A 22,190-nucleotide genomic window follows, 5' to 3' on the forward strand; every position below is an offset into this window, starting at 1 on the left:
GCTGATGGCATTTCTTCGGATGATAAAATATGGGGAAGCCATAGGATGAAAACTGAATCCTTGAAAACAGAGTCAAATAAAGATGACTGACTCACAAGAGGGAAAGTAGGCAACAGAGTCAAGAGCGAAGCCAGAGACTGACACTCAGAGGGGAAACAAAACTAACATAAACAGGCCAGACTAAAGGAACAAGGATTATTTCATACAGTGACAGTCGCACTGACAGCAAGAAGACTTCCAAAGATCAGACCCAAAGAACCCAGTGGAGAAAGGGCGGCAGTGGATGCTGCGAAAAATTCCCATGGGAAATCTCAGCAGAGCTTGAGCAAAGCTTTACTGCTATGTCCATATAGCTCCATTTGAGATCGAAGGGCAATATCCTTGCAGGAAGAAAATGTTCACCTCAGGGTTTACTCTAAACATATTCTGCTATTATTTCCTCCTGTCATGTTTTCAAATATAGTAGTGATCACCTGGGGATCCGTAACATGGAAGCACTGTACTGGTTATTTGGAGGTGAATTGCATGTGACTTCTGTGCTATGGGTATAAGTGGAAAAATGTTGTTGTTATTGTTTTTGTTTTTCTCATGTGGTAATTGGGAATCTGCAACACATATTTGAAGTTATCACATAGCTTGAGGTCATATAATAAATTGCCACTATCTCTGGGGACATGACTGTGAATATCTCAGCCATCTAGACCCATTCCTTCTTTATCAATGGTTGGTAACTGTACATCCTGCACATTAATGGGATCCCAGAAAAGGCATGGTCTAGAGAAGCATGTAGCAGGAAGGTCTTTATTAGTGGTGGTAGTTTGGAATTAACAGGTAGGCATCAGATCCATTAAAAAATAAACTACAGAAAACATATTTATTGAAATAGCAACTACATACAAGAGCTATTATTGTAAAAGAGTTGAAACAAATGAATATCCTGTTTACGAGTTGGAGGTAGGGTCATGACTTCGCAGAACATCCCAGTTAACTGGTCTAATCACACCTTTAGGACTTCTGCTCGACCTCCCTGTTTACTGCATGCGTAGTGCCTGCAAGCGGCCGTACAAGGAACAACAAATGGTTGCTCTTCACGTGGAGCAACAGAGGAAGAAGGATCAGGAAGAGAAGGAGGCTATAGATATAGAAGGGGGTAAAAAAAGGTGCGGCTAATCACCTCCATGAACAGCTGCCTCCTTTGACACGAGACCAGAAGATTGTTAGCTATCATTATTGAGCATTTTGATCAAAAAATGCTACAGAAGAATCCAGATGAAAGGAGGAGATACACAGAACCGAATTTCAGATTTTCCTGGATTCCAGATTTTCTGGAGCCATGAAAGCTGGGTGAACATCTAAAACTGTTGCCCAAAGAACACCCCTTTGAAGCCTTCTGAAAGCCAAGCAACAGTGCAGCCGAACTAGTCCACATGGTTCGTCTGGAGCATTATCCTCTTTGGGGAAACTATCCAGATGGGATCAAATTGACAGCAGCAACTCAAAAGATTACACAGGTACCTGAGTGGGCAGTGAGTCTGGCTTCCCGATGGAGGAACAAGTCAGCAAAGGAGGGTGAGAATGGTGGTAAAATTCCAAGAATGGCATCCCTGCCATTCAATGGACAGGGAGAAACCATTGAGTTGGTGTATGCTTGGTTGAGTGGTGCATGGTTTGTTCAGTAAGAACAAAATTTTTTTGTAGCATCTTATCACTTGTTGGCTTTCATACTCTTTGATGGCTCCATAATGTATCATAATAATACCAAATCCTTACCATCATTTGTAAGTCCTGCGTGATCTGTTTCCTTGCTTACCTCTTTAATATCATCTTTCTTCACTACATTCCCATTGCCCTGGCTGTTTTTCATTCTTTGTTGCTGAGATACGCAAGGCTTGTATCGCCTTAGCTTCTTCACATATGCTGTTCCCTCTGCCTGGAAAGCTCTGGCTGGCAAACTCCCACTCATTCTTCACATCTTGGCTTCAAAAGTACTTCACCAGGGAGGTATTCTCCTCTGTCCAAATCTGAATTTGGTCTCATTGTTATTCCATTTCACATCACAGTTTGTAATTAGAAATTGTGATTCTTTGTTTAATGTTGGTCTCTCCCACAATACAGATAGTGTATATTATAAAGCCAAAAAATTTGACCATCTAACTTACTAATTTAACTTTGACACCAAGCACAGTGTTTGGCAAATAGCTAGTTATAAAAAGAGTGTTTAAATGACAAGATGGGTAGATAGGTGTATAAATGGAAAGATTCCCAGCACATCTGCCTGTAAGTAACCTGGAATATTTTACCCTTGCTTGGTTTGATCATTTTTAACACTGATCCAACACAGCAAGGGTCAAACTTCTCAGGGTTCCATATCCTCAGTCTCTTGTTATTCTTTTCACCCAGCCCACCCACCGCTTCTGGCATGATAAAGGCTTAGACCAAAAATAAAGATGCTAAACACGAAACAAAACATTGTTTCTCTGTTTCCTGCTTCTTTGTGGACCCATCTGTTCATCCACTGAGCACCTGGCAATTCTCTATTTGATCACAAACTGTTTTATTCTTGCACACTCCAGACTCTTCTCAGGTGTGGAGATTAGGATGTGGTTTGGGGGACAGGGGGATGGGGAAATGGTCGCTACAAGGTGAAGAGGAAAAGAGAAAGGGTAGGGTACAGAGAAAATGCCTCCCCCAATAGACAGAGCCTCATATGCACTTACAGCAGTGGATCCCAAATCTGGCTGCATATTGGAATCACCTAAGGAGATATTAGCTCAGCCCAAGGACAATACAATCAGAGCATTGGAAGGTAGGAGTCAGAAATGAGTATTTTAAAACTGTAGTAAAAGGCAATGAATCTGCAATATAAATGATCATCAAGGAATTCCAATATCCACTAGATTTAGTGCACAACTGGGTTATTGGTGGCCAGAATACTGGGAAAAGACTGTTGCCATATGATGTTCTTGGTTCAATTCCAGATCCACACCTGTTCTGTGAAGACATAGATAGCACCTCTCCCTGTATTGGTCCTCTTGGAGAGAGTGAAAAGCCTTCATGTTTTTGGTGGTCACACCCCAGACCTTCCAACCAGTCATCCAGAAAACAGTCATAACATCTTGTACAGTTTCATCGGCACATAGTTTATACATCATACATTTTAATAATTCAATTGTTCAATTGTTCAGTCATATCCAGGTACAGTCACCACATATCAATCATATAACATACCCTCCCTTTTTGGATATATCACCTTTAACATCAATTGTTCAATCACAATCAGTTCTAGTGCTCCCTCCCCCATCCTGCCTTCATTATTTACTCTCCCAATCTCCTTTTCCTCCCTATTGCCCATCCGGCACCCCTGTATTCACTATAGCCCCTTTTTACCAGTTACTCTCATTATGTATCCACTCTTCCTGAGCTTTACAGCTGGGAGATCCAACAGAAAAAATATTTACAAATCGTAAGGCTACAATCATAACAGTATAAAGACAAAAATATGGATAATGCGTAATACAAGCAGGGTCACTCATGATGAACAGGTTTCTGTTGAGCTTATGAACAGCAGCAAAACATTGTCTAACGTGGTGTCAGAAAATGAGCCCCTCAGATTGGAAGGCACTGGTGAAGGGCTGTCTCCTCACAATACAGTCAATCTCATGAACATGAGTAGAAAAAGCTATCGGGGCCTTCATTTTCCGATGGGCAAGACCAGTGGTGGCATTCCAACCATGTAACAACTGCTTCATTGGCCTAATGACTGTTTTAACTATAAAAAACTGATACACCAAAAGGTAATTTATTATTTCCTATAGCTAATATTTAAATCAGAATAATAAAAGATACACAAAACTAGATTATGTTCTAAGAAAGTTTTTTTAATATTAATGAAAAGCATTAAATAAGACCTGACAAAAAAACCCAATAAAATTGGTGAGATTTTCCATCTTGCTTCTAGATTGGTGTTCCTCACTAGCAATATTCTTCGCTTTTATCTGAGCATCATTGTGCGTCATCCTTAACCACCTTTTCACTACAGGAGGGGGAAGGAACCCATGTCTTTAGAGGTAAGCCAATTGGGCAATAGCCATTTTGTTTGAAACATTAGAGATGGTTAGGAGACTTGTCTTTTCTGAACATAGCGTTCTCTGAACATCTTTGAGAAAAAACCCTTCTGCTTCTGCTGAACTTGCAGCAGTTATTCTGGCAATGTTTTTAGCTCTTTGAATATGTTAAAGAATTGCACCATTCATTCATAATATCTCATGGGAATTTAGAGCTTAACGCAAAGCTGAAACAAATGGGCAGCGTGTCGCCCTCTGATTGTTGGCACTTTTTCTCTTTACATTAGGGAATAAAAATGTAGTATTTCCTCAAAAGTACAATGGTTTTTATGAAATGAAACAATAAATATTACAAGCACGGTTTTATCTTGTTTTTATACCTATTGATGGAATGAACATGTCTAAGGGCACTGAGAATACATTGTGGTGCAGATGAGCATTAAAAAAGAGTAAGGGATATAATTTTGTGATTTCAACATTGAGCAGCTGCCCACCTTAGAGAGATCCCTGGTACCAAGTGTCATTTTAACAACGGGTTCGCTGAAACTATGTGAACTGGCTGAATCCCACCACTGGGCATGACTCACAATGAGAAGTATCTGCAAACATCTTTTTAACATATAACCAGAATGTAGAATATATGGAGTCTGAATCTAAGAAAAATTGGAAGTAATCAGAAAATGAAATGGAAGTCATAAAGATCATTATCTAAGGCATTACTAAGCTCAAATGGACTGGTATTAGTCATTTTGACTTGGATTAGCAGATTGTTTATTACATCAAGAATGACAAATTTAAGAGAAATGGTACCACATTCATTGTCAGAAAAAGTATCTGAAGATCAATCATGAAGTACAATGCTTTGTGATAAGAAAATATCTGTTCACCTTCAAGGAAGACCAGTTAACATAAGTATTACTCAAATTGAACCACTAGACCAAATGATGAAGAAGTTGAAAAGTTCCACCAACTTCTTCAGTCTGAAATGAATCAAACATGCAATCCAGATTACCAGTAATTGAAATAATAATGTTTTCAAACCAAGAACAATGACCAATAGTTGCAAAATATGTCCTCGGTGCTAGAAATGAAGCTGAAAATTGTATGACTGAATGTTGTATGACCCATGACTTCTTCATTACAAATAGCTCTCAGTAACCCACATAAAGGATGACTATTTATATGGCACTGACCAGAGAAAATACACAGGAATGAAGCTGACTACAATGGTTGGGAGAGGCGATGAAGAAGCTCCGTGTCCTCATCCAAAAAATACCATCAATGGCTCACTGAAGAAAAAATAAAATAAATTCACAGGAGCCAAAATATGAACACTAATGATAGAACATCTGATGAGTGGTGTTATCAAGATCTTCATACAGTAAGAAAGCAAAAGGTCATTTAAAAAATAAAAACAGTTAAGACCAAAATGGATGCCGAAAGAGACTCTGGAACTGACTTTCAAGTGCAGAATACTTAAAGCAAATGGAAGAAATGATGAAGTATAAGAGCTGAAAAAAAATGTAAAGGGTAGTTCAAGAAGACAAAGTAAAGTATTATAATAAAATGTGCAAACACCTGGAGTTAAAAAACCCCAAACAAAGAATACACTCAGCATTCCTTGAGCTAGAAGAACTAAAGAAAAAAAATTCAAGCTTCAAGTTGCATTATTGAAAGATTCTATGAGCAAAAGAGTTTCTGATGCAATAACCAGCAAAAGAAAACAGAACAAATGCAGTCACTGCAACACAAAGATTTGTTGACAGTAACCACTTCAAGAGGCAGCATATGACCAAGACCTGATGGGATTGAGTGACCAAAATCCAAACTGCATCAAAGAACTAAAAATCATATCACTATGAATGAGGGGGAGTGCAGATTGGGGGCCCAAAGCCCATCTGTAGGCAACTGGACATCCGCTTACAGAAGGGTCGCGGGGAGGAGACAAGCCAGTCAGGGTGCAGGGTAGCAACAATGAAACATACAAAGATCAGAGGATGTACACTGGTGCAGATAGGAACTGGAAACACAGGGAATCCAGGACAGATGATCCCTTCAGGACCAGTGCTGAGAGTGGCGATACCGGGAAGATGGAGGGAGGGTGGGATAGAAAGGCAGAACCATTTACAAGGATCTACATATAATCTCCTCCCTGGGGGATGGACAACAGAAAAGTGGGTGAAGGGAGACGTCTGACAGTGTAGGATATGACAAAATAATAATAGTTTTCAAATTATCAAGGCTTTATAAGGGAGTAGGGAGTAGGGAGGGAGGGGAAAAATGAGCAGCTGATACCAAGGACTCAAGCAGGAAGCAAATGTTTTGAGAATGATGAGGGCAACAAATGTACAAAAGTGCTTGACACAATGGATGTATGTATCGATTGTGATAAGAGTTGTACAAGCCCCCAATAAAATGACCTTTAAAAAATCCAAGCTGCATTGAAGGCATAAGTTTTTTAAAAAGGCACCAAGAATTGATGGCTACTACTTGATATGTTCCAACAAACCAAGGCAGTTCTGTAAGCATCCATTTGTCTGGGCAAGGGGTCCTCTAACTTTGTAAACAGGGGGCCAGTTCACAGTCTCTCCGACACATTGGAGGGCTGGACTGTAGTTTAAAAAAATACTAAGAACAAATTCCTATGCACACTACACATATCTTATTTTGATGTAAAAAACAAATGGGGAAAAAACACACGGAAGACCAGATAAATGTCCTCGGCGGGCCACATGTGGCCTGCGGGCCATAGTTTGAGGACACCTGAATTGTCGACCAACGCTTCACCCCTTTCCAGGACCCAGAATGCTTCTGGGCCTCCTTTTCAGTATCTAGCGACCCGGAAGCAGAACCATTCAACTAGTAGTGCTTGGTAAATAAAGCATCAGGTCATGGTTAGGTGGGTGGTCTGCGTGGGAAGGTGGCTTTTGTTACTCCAGCACTGAGTGATGACAACTTGAAGATAGCCATATTTTTGCACAGTGCAAAAAAGTGGCTAAATAAAAGGCTTAAATTATTGAGTGGTCATTAATATCACATATATGTAACCATTTTGCCCAAGAAAAAAATTTTTTAAAGATTGCAGCAGTTCATGTACAGGCAGCTGCTAGAAATAAATTCAAGCCAAACTCTAACATAAGTAGTGGTAACTCTTCTTCAATATCATCTTCTAAATCACTTTTAAATTTTTGGCAACTCTCTGTAGATGTTGTGCTGGAATTTTTTAAAAAAAATTATCTTCAGTATAATTTTACTTCTACGTGATGTTAATGATATTGTTTACTAATATCTTCATTCTCTTGGATCACCTTTCTTTGGAGTGGGTACAAATATAGCTTTTTCCAGCTTGTTGGTCAGATCAGTGTCTTCCACATTTCTTACCAATGAACAATGAACACCACTAGGATTACATCTATTTATTAAAACATATCAAGCGGTAATTTATCAATTTTTGAAGCCTCAATTTTCACAAATGCTTTCAGTATAAACTCAGTGAAGGGCTTCTTCATTCAGTGCTGAGTTCTTGATCATATACAAACTTTGTGAAATGGAGAACAGCAACCAATTCTTTTTGGTATAGTGACTCTCCCTTCCCTTTTTTGTGGTGCTTCTGGCATTGTTCGCTATTTTGCCTATAGACTACTTCAATAGTTCAACTTGAGGTATGAATATTTTCTTCCAAATTTTCAGCTTGAACTGCTTAGTACATTCTCTCTTTTTGGCTTTCTAAATTCAGATTTTTGCACGTTTCTTTATAATATTTTGCATTGTTTTGAGCTGCGTTTTAAATTTTTCTGTTCATTTGTTTACTTCATTTCTTCTATTTCCTTTAACTATTCCATATTCAAGATGAAGTTTCATTCTCTTCTGACATCCACTTTGGTTTTTTCTTTATTTTACATCTTTTTAATGGCCTTTTGCTTTCCTCATGTATGATGTTCTTGATGTTGTACTATCACTCGTAAGGTCTTCCATCAAATCAGTTCTTGAAATGACTTATTCATTCAGGTCACATTTATTCAAGGTCATATTTCAGTTCTTATGTACTCATTTTAATTTTCTTCAGCTTCAACCTGAACTTTAAAAAAAATCATTTTATTTGGGACTCGTACTGCTATTATCACAATCTAGATGTCCATCCATTGTGTCAGGCACATTTGTACATATCAAACTGAACTTTCATACAGCAATTTATGGTCTGTTCTACATGATATTGAGCTTCTCTGCCTCCTTTTTTACAGATTTAATAGATTGAATTCCTGTGTACTGCATCTATCAAGAGCCAGGCATATAGCCATCATTTTGTGGTCCATATAATACTATAGACTTCCTGAATTTCATGACCATAAATACACTTTAAAGGGTCACCTAATAACTACACACACATACACACACTTGAATCTCCTCTGCAACCTTCCATGCTTCTCTGCTTCCTCCTCCCCATGAGTCTTCAGACAGCTCGTCTATCTAAGCATCTTTACCGCTCATCTTCTTCATGTAGCCCTAGGATCCGTTTGGCCTGTAGCGTCCATTTTTAATCCCAACTTTGCACCATAGGGCCACAAAAACACTTTAATGTTCTTAACTTCCTGAGAGCTCTATTAATGCTTACAGACAATGCTCAGGTTACCTCTTAATTTTCTCTTCTCTACAGCTCCCCTTCCACTCTCTTCTCATTTAAGATGTTTCTGAGTCATCTTACCATTGTACGCGCTCTGATCAGGTTTCGATTTGTCATTGCTCCTTTTACAGTATAGATTCCAGGGATGCACACTGTGCTTCAGGTGGGAATCGAGCATCCCAGAGATTAGGAATTACTTGCAATTAGCATAGAGAAAAGAGTCACCAAACTACTTTTTTAGGTATTGTGGGTCATGTGGCCTCTGTTGCAACTTTTCAGGCCTGCCATTGTACCACCACAGCAGCCATACGCAATGCGCAAGCTAATGGGCAAGGCTATGTTCCAATTGAACAAAGTTTCTCAATCTCAGACCCATTCATTTGGGAGCTAGATAATGAGGGGGCATTAAGGGAGTTATCTTGTGCATTGTAAGATAACACTTAGTAGCGTCTCTGACTTCTACCCACTTGATGCCAGTAGAATGCCCTGTCTCTAGATAAGATAAGCAGAAGTGCTTCCCTTCAGGGACCAAAATTGTTCCTGGTTTAGAACTACTGTGGTAGAATGTTAGGCACAAAAAGAGACAAAGGTCAGATTTGTATTGCAAGTTCAAGTCTGCACACTCCTGGCGCAGAGTTAAAGGGGACTGGCATCTTTCTAAAGATTTTCCCTGTTAACACATCCTATGATACATGAAGACCTGGTGGAATTGTTGCCTAAATGTTTGCCTGCTAGCCCCAGGAGTGGCAGTTCAGACCCACCAGCTGCTCTTTGAGAGAAAGGTGGGGATTTCCGAAAGATTTACAGACTGGCAAACCGTACATAGGGTGGCTATGCATCAGAGTGACCCAATGGCAGTGGGAGATGACACAGTCATTATAACACGACTACTTCCTTTCACTCATACTGCTGGCCATACTCAACTGAGTGCCATCTGAGGTCTCACCCGGGAAGTAAAGGACTTCTCTCTAGCTTTCCAGGCTGCTATGTGCTCAGAGTTTGGGGTACATTTTCCTCGGCTACATTGGGCCACACCTGTCATGAAGACTGGAATTGGAATTTTGATACCAGAAATGGCTTCACCAAAACAATATTGTAAAACAATCCAGATTTATTTATCTGTTCATTCACCGAAGATGCGATATTTGGACCCATGCTAGTCCCAGCTATATAATGTTCCAAGAGTTGACACTTAGCCAGGAATAAAGGGGTGATTTTGTACATAGAAGTGAATCCAAATCTGAAGAGTCACCTATTGAAACAAATGATTAGACACCATTTCCAGTTCTCAGAGGGAAAATCTCAGCTTTACACCAATCTCATTGGTCATTATACTCCTGCAGGCATCTTAGGAAATGTATGAGACTACAATGGTCAAAGAAAGAACCTTAAAAGAATGACTGACCTCCAAGTCCAGGCCGCAGCCGGTTGTCGTAGCCATCTAGAAGGCGGTCTAAGATTCTGGTGAAGATGGTGATATTGTCAGAGCTGTCATCAGGAATATCCGGGGCATGCTTAGGAGAGAGTCTGAGGGGTTTCAGGGGAAAGAGAAGAAAATAGGCATTCTTAAGGGAAAATAATGGCATGTCTAAACATTTTAATTTGAGATGATCTTAATTCAGGAGGAAACTGACTAGCCCTCATCTTAAGCAAGCCAGCGAGCACTTTGTCACAGGGTCGCCTGTTTAAGAGGCAGACGGTGCTCAGTGTACTTAAGCTCTTGCTCCAGTGTCGGCAGGAGCTTTATTGCTGTCCCATCCCAGCAATGGAGAAATACAAGCAAAACTCCTTGACAGATTTTTCTGGGCACAGTAGGTAGCATACAGTGGATATTCATCAAATTTTGACGCACGAATGGACTAGCCTCCAAATCAAAAATGAAAAATGTGTTGCTCAGAATGTCCTCCTCTTCTAGCCCTGAAAGAACTAAACTGATAGGACAGAGCGTTGAATTACATCAAATCTACTTCCACTCCCATCCCATGGAGATGGTACAGCCAAGCAGTAGTAATAGAGCAAATGGTAGAGCCACCAGGACTTGTAGGAGCTTCCCTAAGCACTCCCATTCTACAAGGCGTAACAAACTCAGAGGGGAAACCAAATGCACCCAGGGTCATTCTAGTCTGCTAGTGAGAAGCAGAGATTGGACTATAATCCATGGTTCTCCAGTATCCTCGTGCCTGAGTTCCCTCCCCGCTCCTTTGGTTAGGCCGTCTTCTGCAAGCCTTCAGAACACCTAAGGTCTTTACTAGCCACCTCATCTGAGCAGACAATGAGACTAATACATTCACTCCATGAGGAGGAGCATGGTATAATTTGAAAGAACAAGAGAGAAGTGGCCTCAGTACTACAGGGGAAAGATATCACGAAACACAAGACCACTGCCTAGGACCAGAATTACAGTGGGGGAAACCATTATGTAAGTTACTGGATATGTTTTCCTCATTCTTAATTTGGATCTATATGGTTGATAGTAAGTATATAATTAAGGTATTAAGTATACAACTACCCGAATTATTCAACTATGTAGATCATAACAAACAGGATATGGACAGCCATGGAAAAGAAGGGGATTCCAGAGCACTTCCTGTGCTCATGGGGAACTTGTACACGAATCAAGAGGCAGTTGTGTGCACAAGGACATATTGCATGGCTTCAAATTAGGAAAGGTGTATGACAAGTTTGTATCATCTCACTATTCCTGTTCAATCTGTATGCTGAACAAATCATCAGAGAAGCTAAAGTATATGAAGAAGACTCGCATCAGGATTGGAGGCTGGCTTATTAACAACCTGTGATATGCAGATGACACAACCTTGCTTACTGAAGATGAGGAGCACTTGAAGCACTTGCTGATGAAGATCAAGGACTGCAGCCATCAATGGATTACAACTCAATGTTAAGAACACAAAAATCTTTACAAACTGGGGGGGGGAAATCCTCACAATTGGGACCAATAGGTAACATCATGATCAACAGAAAAACTGGACGTTGCTTGGATCCACAATCAATGCTCAGGAAAGCAGCAGTCAAGAGGTCAAACAACAGGGTTCTAGGAGGCTTCTGGAACACAACTGTCCCCTCTGCCACACCCTCTCTCTTCAAGGTTACCCAGCTGACTTCCTGGCTTTCACGCAGCACTGGACGGCCGGAGATCAAGATCAAAACCAGCTTTGTGAAGTGATTGGTCAAAGAAAAAGTGATGTAGCAAAAAGAAGCCAAACGGCAAGAAGATTGAAAAAACGGAGACCGAAGCTGGTGAAAAGTATGCCATTCAAAAGCAGGTAAAGATTTTGCAAGGGTCCCAGGTGATACTCCCAGATTGACAGCACTTGGGAAGCCGCATAGGCTCATCTTCCGCAGTGAGTAGAAAGTGAAAAAGACTTGGAAGAGGCTGAAGGTTTTAAAGAAACACGTTCAGTACTGGATTCAGTGAGGTCTGACATTTTTCTGTATGGGTGTTGGGTTTTTTGCCTTAAATTCTGAGATGCATTCCACAGTTTATTATTTGTGACCCCTGCTGTGTTCTGTTAGAGGAGACTGAGAATGTGATTCTTTTTATACAGTCGAATATAGTTCATTGCCTAATTTAAGGTGTCAAATAAATCAGCTCATCTAATAAAAATCTAACGACGCTTTGGGTTAAAAAGCAATTTATTTTGAGGATTAAGGTGCTCCAGGAACCAAGCCATGATATTTTCAATAGCCTTTCTATGCATTTGAAAGTTCGACATTGAATAATGAAAACCGAAAGAGACTCTATGGATCTGAATGGTAGTGCTAGGGAAGAACCTGAGCTGTAGCATGAACTTCCAAAAGAACAAACAGATCTGTGTTGGAAGAGTACAGCCAGAATGCTCCTTAGAGGTAAGCATGAAGAGACATATTTTCACATTCTTTGGATATGTAATCAGGAGAGAGCAATCTTTGGAGAAGGACGCCATGCTTGGTAAAGTAAAGGAGTAGGGAAAAAGAAGAAGGCCTTTTACAAGATGGATTGGCACAGTGACTGCAATGATGGCTCAAACATTAGAACAAATGCAAGTATGGCGCAAGACCAGGCCATGGTTCACACGGCTGTGGAAGGTTCCTAGGTTCTGTTGTGCATAGGGTCACAAGGGATAAGAACCAATTTGACAGCACCTAACACCATCTTGGTTATTAATAACCCAGTTCTAGGATAGTGATACTTGTATATGGTCAAGAACTTATAGTACTGAGGGAGAAGTCCAAGCTGAACTAAAGATACTGGAGACAACCAAGGCTACAATAAATTGGCAAGACACCAATCGAAATGTTTCAACAAATTTATGCAGTGCTCGAACCGTGAACAACTCTATGTCAAGAAATGTGGAAGACAGCTACTTGGCCAGTCAACTTGTAGATATCCAAACTTATGCCCAAAGATGACCCAAGATTATATAGAAATTAACCAACAATATCATTATCATCACTTGCAAGTAAAATGTTGCTAAAGATCATGCAACAGCAATTGCAGCAATACAGTGACAAGGAGCTGCCAGAAATTCACTCTGGATTCAAAAGAGCATGTGGAAGGAGGGATGTTATTGCTGCTATCAGAAGACAGATCTTGGCTAAAAGCAGGGAATATCAGAAAGATGTTTGCCTGTATTTTTTTGACTACAGACAGTCATTCTACTGTATGGGTCATAACAAACTATGGCAAACACTGCAAAGAATGGGAATTCCAGATCACTTCATTGTGTTCATGAGAAACCTGTACCTGGAGCAAGAGGCAGAAATTGGAAAAGAACAAGAGACTAATGCATGATTTAAAATCAGAAGAGGTGTGTATCGGGGTTGTGTCTTTTCACCATAATTTTTCACTCTGTGTGCTGAGCAAATAATGTGAGAAGCTGGACAAGGCCAAGGGAGAGGAGGAACGGTCCCTACCAACCTGCCAGACGCAGATGACAGACTGTTGCTTACCGAAAGCAAAGAGAACCTGAAGCACTTACTGATGAAGACTGAAGCCTTCCGTATGGAATATAAGTCAATGTAAAGAGCATATATCATCCCAAATAGATCTATAGACAACATCATGATATTTGGAGAAAAGATTGGAGTTGGTGGGGCTTTCATTTTACTTGGCTCCATAGTCAACACTCACTGTAGCACCAGTCAATAAAGCATTGCATTGGCCAAATCTGACACATAAAACGTTAAAGGGAGAAGATATCACATTGAGGGCTAAGGTGCACCAATGCCACAGTGTTTTCTATGACCTCAGATGCATTTGGAAGTTGGACAACACGTAAGGAAGACCACAGAAGAAATGAAGCCTTTGCATTATAGTGTTGGTAAAGAAAGTTGAAAGTACCCTGGATTTTTATAAGAATAGGCAAATCTGTCTTGCAAAAAGTACAGCTAGAATTCTCCTCAGAAATGCACATATATTTAGAACATGTTATCAGGGAAAACCAATCCCTGAGAAAGGACCTCACACTTGGTAGAACAGATGGTCACTGAAAAAGAAGAGTTGAATGAGATGGCTTGACACTGGCTGAAACAATGGGCTCAAACATAACAGTAAATGTGAGGATGGCGCAAGACCAGGCAGTGTTCCTTTGTGCTGTGCATAAGGTTGATATGAGTCACACCTGACCATAAAAGACAATGGCTACTAGTTAGAAGGATTCCTAAGAGATAGTATGTGTTACCGTCAGTATTTGTCCTGAGCAGTGGAAATGGCTCCAATTCTGAAAAAATTTGAGAAAAAATCTACAGAACAGTGGAAAGGTCTGAATTGAACTCACACTAGCTGGCAGACTTGACAAGGTCATTTTGAACCCCGTTTCCTTCAGTCATACACAGAATCCCATCATTTAATCATTCAGTTCATTTTATTGAGTACCAACTATGTATCTATTACTCATTTACATGTTTTGATGGAACAAACATAAAATAAATGAAAACAGAGCTAATACTCTTCCCCTGGCTCACTTACAGAGTACTTGAGAGAAACAACTGGCAAAATGGACTCACATAAAAGGGAAAAGTGACTTAAGTTTAGACAGTTTGGAAACAAATATGTAATTTAATTTATTGTGACCTTAAGTAAGTGATATAATACCCTTCTCATAAATAAAATGAAAGCGATTTCACAAATATGATATGTTAATACTCAAGAATGTTGTATATTAAAATTAGCAGGTATAATGCCCAATATTTTAATCACTGCCTAGTGGATTATGACTCACGGGGTCGTACAGGCCGGGGGAAACTGCCCCTGTAGGTGTCTAAGTCAAACTGTGCACATGGATAGAAAGCTTCCTCTTTCTCCAGAGGAGGCTAGTGGATCACACTTCTAACCTTGCAATTATCAGCCCAAAGTGATCACCATGACTTCTCACCTAACAACTAGAAGTAACCAAATTCACTTTCTTTAGTTATCTAAATAGTTTTATAAACAGTGGAATGTATCCTTCCAAAGTAAATAATAACAGCAAAACACGTCACCTCCTCCAGCCAAAAGCCATAAGGAAAGTTTCAACTAGAGAGCCACTAAAACCCAGTCAATCCAATCCAGAGCAAAGAAGAGAAGACAAATCACGAGAAAGGCCACAGATGCCTCATTTAGAAGAGGGCTATGGGGTAGATCTAACAAACTGATGTCCATCCAGGTATACTTTGTTTCAGTGCACTTTGCATATATTGCACTTTTTATAAATTGAAAGTTTGTGTCAACCTGTCTTGAGTAAGCCGATTCACCAGCACCATCTTCCCACCACACCGCTCATTTCATAACTCTGGGTTGAATTTTGGTAGGCCTCACAGTAATTCAAACATTTTCATCATTCTGCTGTACACTGCCGAGACTATGCTATAGTGTAAATATAACTTTTATATGCACTGACTGGGAAACCAAAACATTAGTGTGATTCATTTAATCATGATATCTGCTTTATTGTGCTGCTTTGCATCTGAACAGAAAATATCTCCAAAGTTGATTCGTATGCTAAAGAGATAAAATAATAAGCATACTGTCCAGTGATATTCCCACCTTTGTCTGGACTCAGCGTCCAGGGGCTGGGAGGAGGAGGCTGACTGCGTGTACGCTGGCTCCTTTCTCATTATGACCTGATGGTCACTGTGGGGAATCTGAGCAAATCAGGTGTATGAAGAACCAAAAACTATTTCTTTGATTACCGAGAAGAGAGATAAAGGAAAAGCTGCATTGTTTCAGAGCAAAACTCTAACGGGCTTCAGAGATTATCTACTCCAGGTGGATTTATAGCCAGGAATACGGAAATCACTGAAGATCATGTGTAATGACTCAGATAGCTAATGAGAACTACAATTTGGATCCAAAAATCCCCAACTATGAGGGCAAATCACCCACTAGACTGCCTTTTTTTAATGCAATTCTAACTTCCATGACATTGTACGGCCAGCCCCTGCTGACACGGTAATAAGCTGATAGCAATATTCTTCATTAATAACTTGAAAATGTTTCAAGTCAGATTCAGTGCTAAATATCACTCCAATGTTTTCCAATAGATTACCCTGCTTTTACACTTGATTATTGCTATTTATTGCATGGGTAAGTGGAAAGTAGATTTATCTAGAACTCCAATCAGAAGTCTCCTTCAGTAACTGCATCACCGCCAGCTAAAGACAATGCCGGTTGTGCCCACCCAAAGGGAGTCTGGCGGAAGAAGGCAGAATCATGGTGTAGCAGAGATGCGGAGGACCCTCAGGAGAAAGCTCACTCTCTCCAGTCATATTAAAGGTGAGGTACCTAAGACACTGAATACAGAATTGAAGTTGATGACATTGACGTAATGGCCTTGCGTCTCATGTCCTTACTGATTGGATTAAATGTGACAATCCCAACATAAAAAGGCTGTTACTAACGCACTATTTCTAGATTGGGCAGCTTTAGAAATGTGCAAGTCCGAAACACAGGCTAACCAGAGCCCTGGTGGCACAGTGCTTACACGTTGGGCTGCTAACGGCAAGGTCAGCAACTCCACACTTCCAGGTGCTCCTCAGAAGAAAGGGGGATCTTTCCACTCCCGTGAAGAGTTCCAGTTCTGGAAACCCACAGGGTCATTCCTCCCTTGTTCGATAAGGTCACTATGAGTTGGAATCGACTCAGTGGTAGAGAGTTTTGAGGAAGATAAAGCAATGGCCAGGCCATGGGACTGAAGTGAAATGACTGGAGTTTTAGTCTTGATGCTACTAAGAACTGATGATGTGACCTGTTCCCCTACACGCAAAATGGAGATAAAACCTAACTCAAGAATCGTTCAGAGCGAGGAAAGTAGGCAAGCTAAGAGATGCACCTTGTGTTAGAAATGGGAAAGCTCATCATCTATTGAAGAGGTGATCACCCCTCCCCCCACCGCAAACCTCTGAACAAGCAGCGGGGGAGCCTTCGAAAGACAGACTTTTAGGCTTTACAGCAAAGTCAACCTTGCTGACCCACTGAGAATTCCATCTCGGTTGCTGACCATAACAGCATGCCTTCAAGCCCATTGGGACACCACGTGTTTGTATGTTGTGGAGACGCAGGAGAGGCACAGATGTGCAGTTGCTGAGGCAGCTCAGCCCGCAAGCCAAAGACAAGGGGAATGCATGTACTGAAAGGAGGGGATTTTCCCTGATACTGCACATCTCCTGTAAAGACACACAGTTATTTGCTATTTAAATATATATAAAATTATACAGTGCAGTTCAGGTTTCTGTATTGTTCACAAACTTTTCGCAACTTTTCACAGCTTACTATACAAAATTCCAACTCCTCAGTTTGACATTTATAACCTTCTGCAATCTTTTCCCAATGTACTTTTGAGATGCAAGTTTTATTGCTTCCTTCTCTGACCAGAAATTATAGACAAACAGTCCTACTCGTCATTTATCAACACTCCCCAGGTTTTAATCTTCCAACCCCACTTCTTTCCATACGTGGAAAGGTCTAGCTCATGCTTCAGCACTAGGGATGTCAGTTATACACTGGGGAGACAATGAGAAGAACACCTGGAACTCAAAAATAGACAATCTAACATCTTTTTAGAAGCTGCTTGAAGAAGAAGGGAAAAAAATAAACGTGATTTCTGGCTAAAATATGCCTAACCCCTCTAAAAATGACAGCTGTCCTTGCTTCTATGGGCCGCTACTGAAACTGGATAGTGGGCACACACTCTTACATGTGCCTCACCTGTTCACACTCACTTGAGCTGTTAAAATGAAGGCAAGATCAAGTTCTTCATGACTTATTGGTAGCAGGAAATCATTGTGACACAGGCACACACAAGAAGGCCTGACTAGTGTAAGTTGAGAATGATACACTAACGAGAGACTACACCTTTACGCTCTGATTCACTATGTGCCCATGAGCAGAAGTGCCCCAACTTAAAACTGAGTAAGTTCCAGAGGTTGGCAAAGATTTAAAGGAATGTGATTCCTCTGAGACAATGTCATAAAGAATTGGTGGTTTTCCAGGCAAGGCAACATAAGGTTTTTTATTGCACACAATTTACCCGAATGATTGCCAACATAGGGATAATGGACAAACACTCTTTCAGAAACATGTTCAGGGAAGTGGACATTCAGAGGCCAGACTGCGCCATTTATAACACTGCCATTGCAATAGGAATATGCTCCTCCCCCCACTGTTAGTCTCTACCCCAGACCCAGAGCCCCTTTCAAGCAGTGGTAACTATGGGCTCGCAGCCTCTCTCAATCGCTCCTGATGGCTGACACCCTGGCAATTAAGAGGCCTGGCAGTCCTCACCATAACTAAGTTATCATATTGAGCCTCAACATCCGGACCTCGCCTCCTGACATGACACAACCAGAAGCCTCAAGTAGTCTTGATTCAGACCTCAAATATCCAGCCATGTCCCATACGCAACATTTCCACTTCAAAAGGAAAAATGACAGGGTCAAAATAAAATTTCTTTACTCCTCCACTTGCCCCATTTTAGCACAAACCAGTCAGCCATGTGACTGAGATATTCTTAAATGTAGATATTCCAGCTGTGTGAGCTATGGCGAGTTCCACGTTCCTCCTGTGTCTGTATAATTTATCTGTCAAATGTAGCTAATAACCGCACCAAGCTAGCAAATCCGTTATAAAAGATGATTTGAATGAACATATACAAAGCACTTTGGGTACATAATAAGAACTATATAAATATAAGCCTGAAACTAACAAGACAAAATATGACAGCTATAAATAAGTGTAAAGTCTGGAACTGAGATTCCCCCCCCCCCCAAAAAAAAAATCTAATTAGCGAGCAAAGGAGGTGACCAGTTTGAAGAAATGTCTGGGAAAGCACGTGAAGAGAATAGCTCAAAGAAATGAGTTTACCTGCCGTCAAGCAAGTGTGGAGTAGCTCAAAGATCTGTTCTGTGGCAGAAGGAATTCATGCTGCCTGCCTGCGACCTACAACTAGTTTGCATTAGAGAAAGATGAGATTCAGTTCAATTAAGGAGTATTTTCCAACACCTGCATCCATGAGCTATGGTAGGGATGCACTCACGGCAGGTCCTAAAATGGGTAAATCCACCACAAAGTATAATGCAGGAGAGATCTGTGGGTTAGGGCAGGAGTTAGAAGTGATAGGCTGTTAGGTCTCAAATCTGGTTCTGAGACTCTACAGGTTGATGATACAATGCTAAGAGACATTGATGCATTGCTCCTGTAATAGAAATTTATGTGTACGGAAGGGATTGGGCTTTTCATAATTATAACTCACATCATGGGAAAGGTGTGTGAGGCATCGGATTCCAGTTTATTCTTAGACTACAAAGCCTTTCAAGATGAACACAGAATATTATAAGAAGTGACATGTTTAGTAATGAGACAGCAAGTCCGATTAGCTCCATGAAAAGGAAACAAGCACTCCTCCATTTCCCCTTCAGTTTATACCATCTCCAGTGCCACCAACAGTATAGAATAGCATCACTATATGTGTGTGTGTATATATATGCATATAATCTCGATCCACCAAGAGTGTTGCCACAGTGCCATCCATCTCAAAATTATGGTTTCCACTCAAGTATTAAGTGTATAACTATGAAACCTGGATCCAGTAGCTTTCGTTTGCTCTTCCACAAACGGTATCAGTAGGTTAGACAGCACTTAACAACAGCAACTCTACAACAAGGGTAACAACAAACACTAATTTATAAGTGCATACAGAGGTAATTAAGTGCATTGGCCGGAGATGGGAATGTCTGGGCGTGTACCCATGTGCATATGCAGTCATATGTCAGTTATCAAATGGCTCCAACTTTCCCCTCCTACAGCAACAAAGTGGGGGGGGGGTATCTGCTCAGTGTCCATAACTTTGCTCAACGCTTGAACTGAAAATCTGACTTGTGAAAAGCTGTACAGGTCAAGAGTGGTCACTCATGGGGACCCAAAGGGGTGATGCCGTCTAAGCAGTCTAAGCGCTGCTCTCTCTCAGACAACACATGCTTGTTTGTGTTAATACGTTAAAACGTTTGTCACTGTGCTTTGAGGGGGAGCACTTTATCTGTGCAATACATCGTTACCCCCAAAAGGTAGTCATACCAGCAGTAAAGCTAAGAGGAAAACAATAGAGTTAAAGAAAGAAATTATTTTAAAATGTGAATCAGGTCACTGCCTGTTTGACTTAGGGGTTGCATACAACCCGACTAAGTCGATATGATCAACTTTTAGTGGGGGACGATGTGATTAAAGTGGATAATGTAGTGAAAGTGAAATCACTAACCATCGAACAACCCAGACCATGAAAGAGGTTGAACATCCAGTGTGAATTTGTATAAATCGGAAACCACTTGATGGTGATAGTGTATCTGAGATGGTGATATGCAAAAAGGCTAAAAAACACCCGAAGGAATTTATAAGTGTCATTTGGGGGGCCTCAGAACCAATGATTGCTTTTCCATGAGTTCTTATGGGAGAAATATGTCCAGTTCTAAAACGTTTTGGTGTTCAAACAGGAATTTGTAATTAACCGAGTACAACAAACGAGGTATCACTGTACCTATAAGGTTGGCAGTAGATATTCTTACCTAGATGAGGAGGGTTCAAATAGTTCATGGAAAAAGTGGAATTAAAAGAGGACTTGATGCAAAGGGCTTAAGTGGAGAGCAAATGCTTTGAAAATGATGAGGACAAAGAATGTACAGATGTGCTTTATACAATTGAGGTATGTATGGATTGTGATAAGACTTGTATGAGTCCCTAATAAAATGTTTTTTAAAAAAGTAAAAAGTGGAATTAAAAGATAATGGAAGCTTTCTATGAACTTGTTAGAGCCTCTCTCCCCCACCCCGCCTTTGTACATTTATATGTGTTACAAATACAGCAAATTATATGATAGAACACACAGCAGGCACGGTCATGGAAACCTCTTGGCCATAACCAAACACCTCCTGGGACCGAGAGACTGGGTTTGAGGGCTAGGGATCATAGTCCTGGGCACATCTGCATCACTTGGCATCACATGGTCTACAAAAACAATAGTCTCCATCCTACTTTGGTGAATAACAACTGGCATCTTAAAACCTTTCACACTAGCATACAAGTTGCCGTTCATAGTCGCTTTCAATCTAGAGTAAAGAAAAGGGAAGAAAGCCCAAGATTCAAGGAAGCAGTGCATCCACCGCCTCCACTAACCTGAGACCTGAAGAACTGGAGGATGTCCCACTACCACCACTGACCACTTTGATCAAGATTACAATAGAGGGCACTGGATAGAGGGGGAGACAAGGGTAGAACAATTTCCTAAAAGAGACCAGGCTTAATGGTTTGAGGGAGACTGCTGGAACCCCATGATTATGTCCCTTTGACACTCTTCCATCCTAGAACTAAAGCCACAGACAAACAGTCTACATGAAATGAACAATAACACCCAGGAGGAGCATGCTCCTCAGAACAACTGACTATAGAAGATGAAAAGGGCAGCGTTTGCCTGAAGGCAAGAAGGGGCCATGATACTGGACAAATAGAAACAGAGAACTCAAGGTGACCATGGGAATAATACTGTGTGGATTGCAACCCATGTCAGGGAACAATCTGTGTCAAAATTGTTTGTTCTGTAAACTTTCATCTAAACCACAATAGAATATTTTGCAAAAAGAAAAGATTGGCAATTAAAAAAAAAAGGCTAACCAGTATAAGCTACATCAATAGGGCTCCTCCATCTTCTAGCTTCAAGTTGGGCTTGGCCTCCTTGGCCGAAGATCTGAGTCTAGGCATTTAATCCCCAAGATTTCTTCCTGTGAAATCTCCTTAGGCTGACAGTTTCCTCCACTTAAATTCTTTGCCTCTCTCATGTAGAGTTGGTTTGCATGGCATTTCTGTTGCTGCTGCCTCGAGGTTGTGCCTCTATTCCCTTTGTCACTCTGCTACACTCAGCCTGTACCTTAATAAAGAGACCATTTGCAAATTCATCATCCTCAAATAATCTTAACTGAAATTCTCTATCATTTTTCTTTGGGACCCTGGCTAATAAAAGCTCCAGTTTCCATCGATTATAGTC

General features: G+C 40.7%; 1 protein-coding gene across 1 annotated transcript in view; it reads right to left on the reverse strand.

Annotated features, from left to right (window-relative positions):
• GABRA3 (gamma-aminobutyric acid type A receptor subunit alpha3) overlaps nucleotides 1-22,190 on the reverse strand; it is a 181,026-nt gene that overhangs the window by 151,054 nt on the left and 7,782 nt on the right. The window contains exon 2 of the mRNA XM_075538542.1: nucleotides 10,091-10,212. Coding sequence (XP_075394657.1) covers nucleotides 10,091-10,212 — 122 coding nt within the window. The remainder of the gene's footprint in view (nucleotides 1-10,090; nucleotides 10,213-22,190) is intronic.

Source organism: Tenrec ecaudatus, chromosome X (assembly GCF_050624435.1).
Source record: "Tenrec ecaudatus isolate mTenEca1 chromosome X, mTenEca1.hap1, whole genome shotgun sequence".
Classification (NCBI taxonomy): domain Eukaryota; kingdom Metazoa; phylum Chordata; class Mammalia; order Afrosoricida; family Tenrecidae; genus Tenrec; species Tenrec ecaudatus.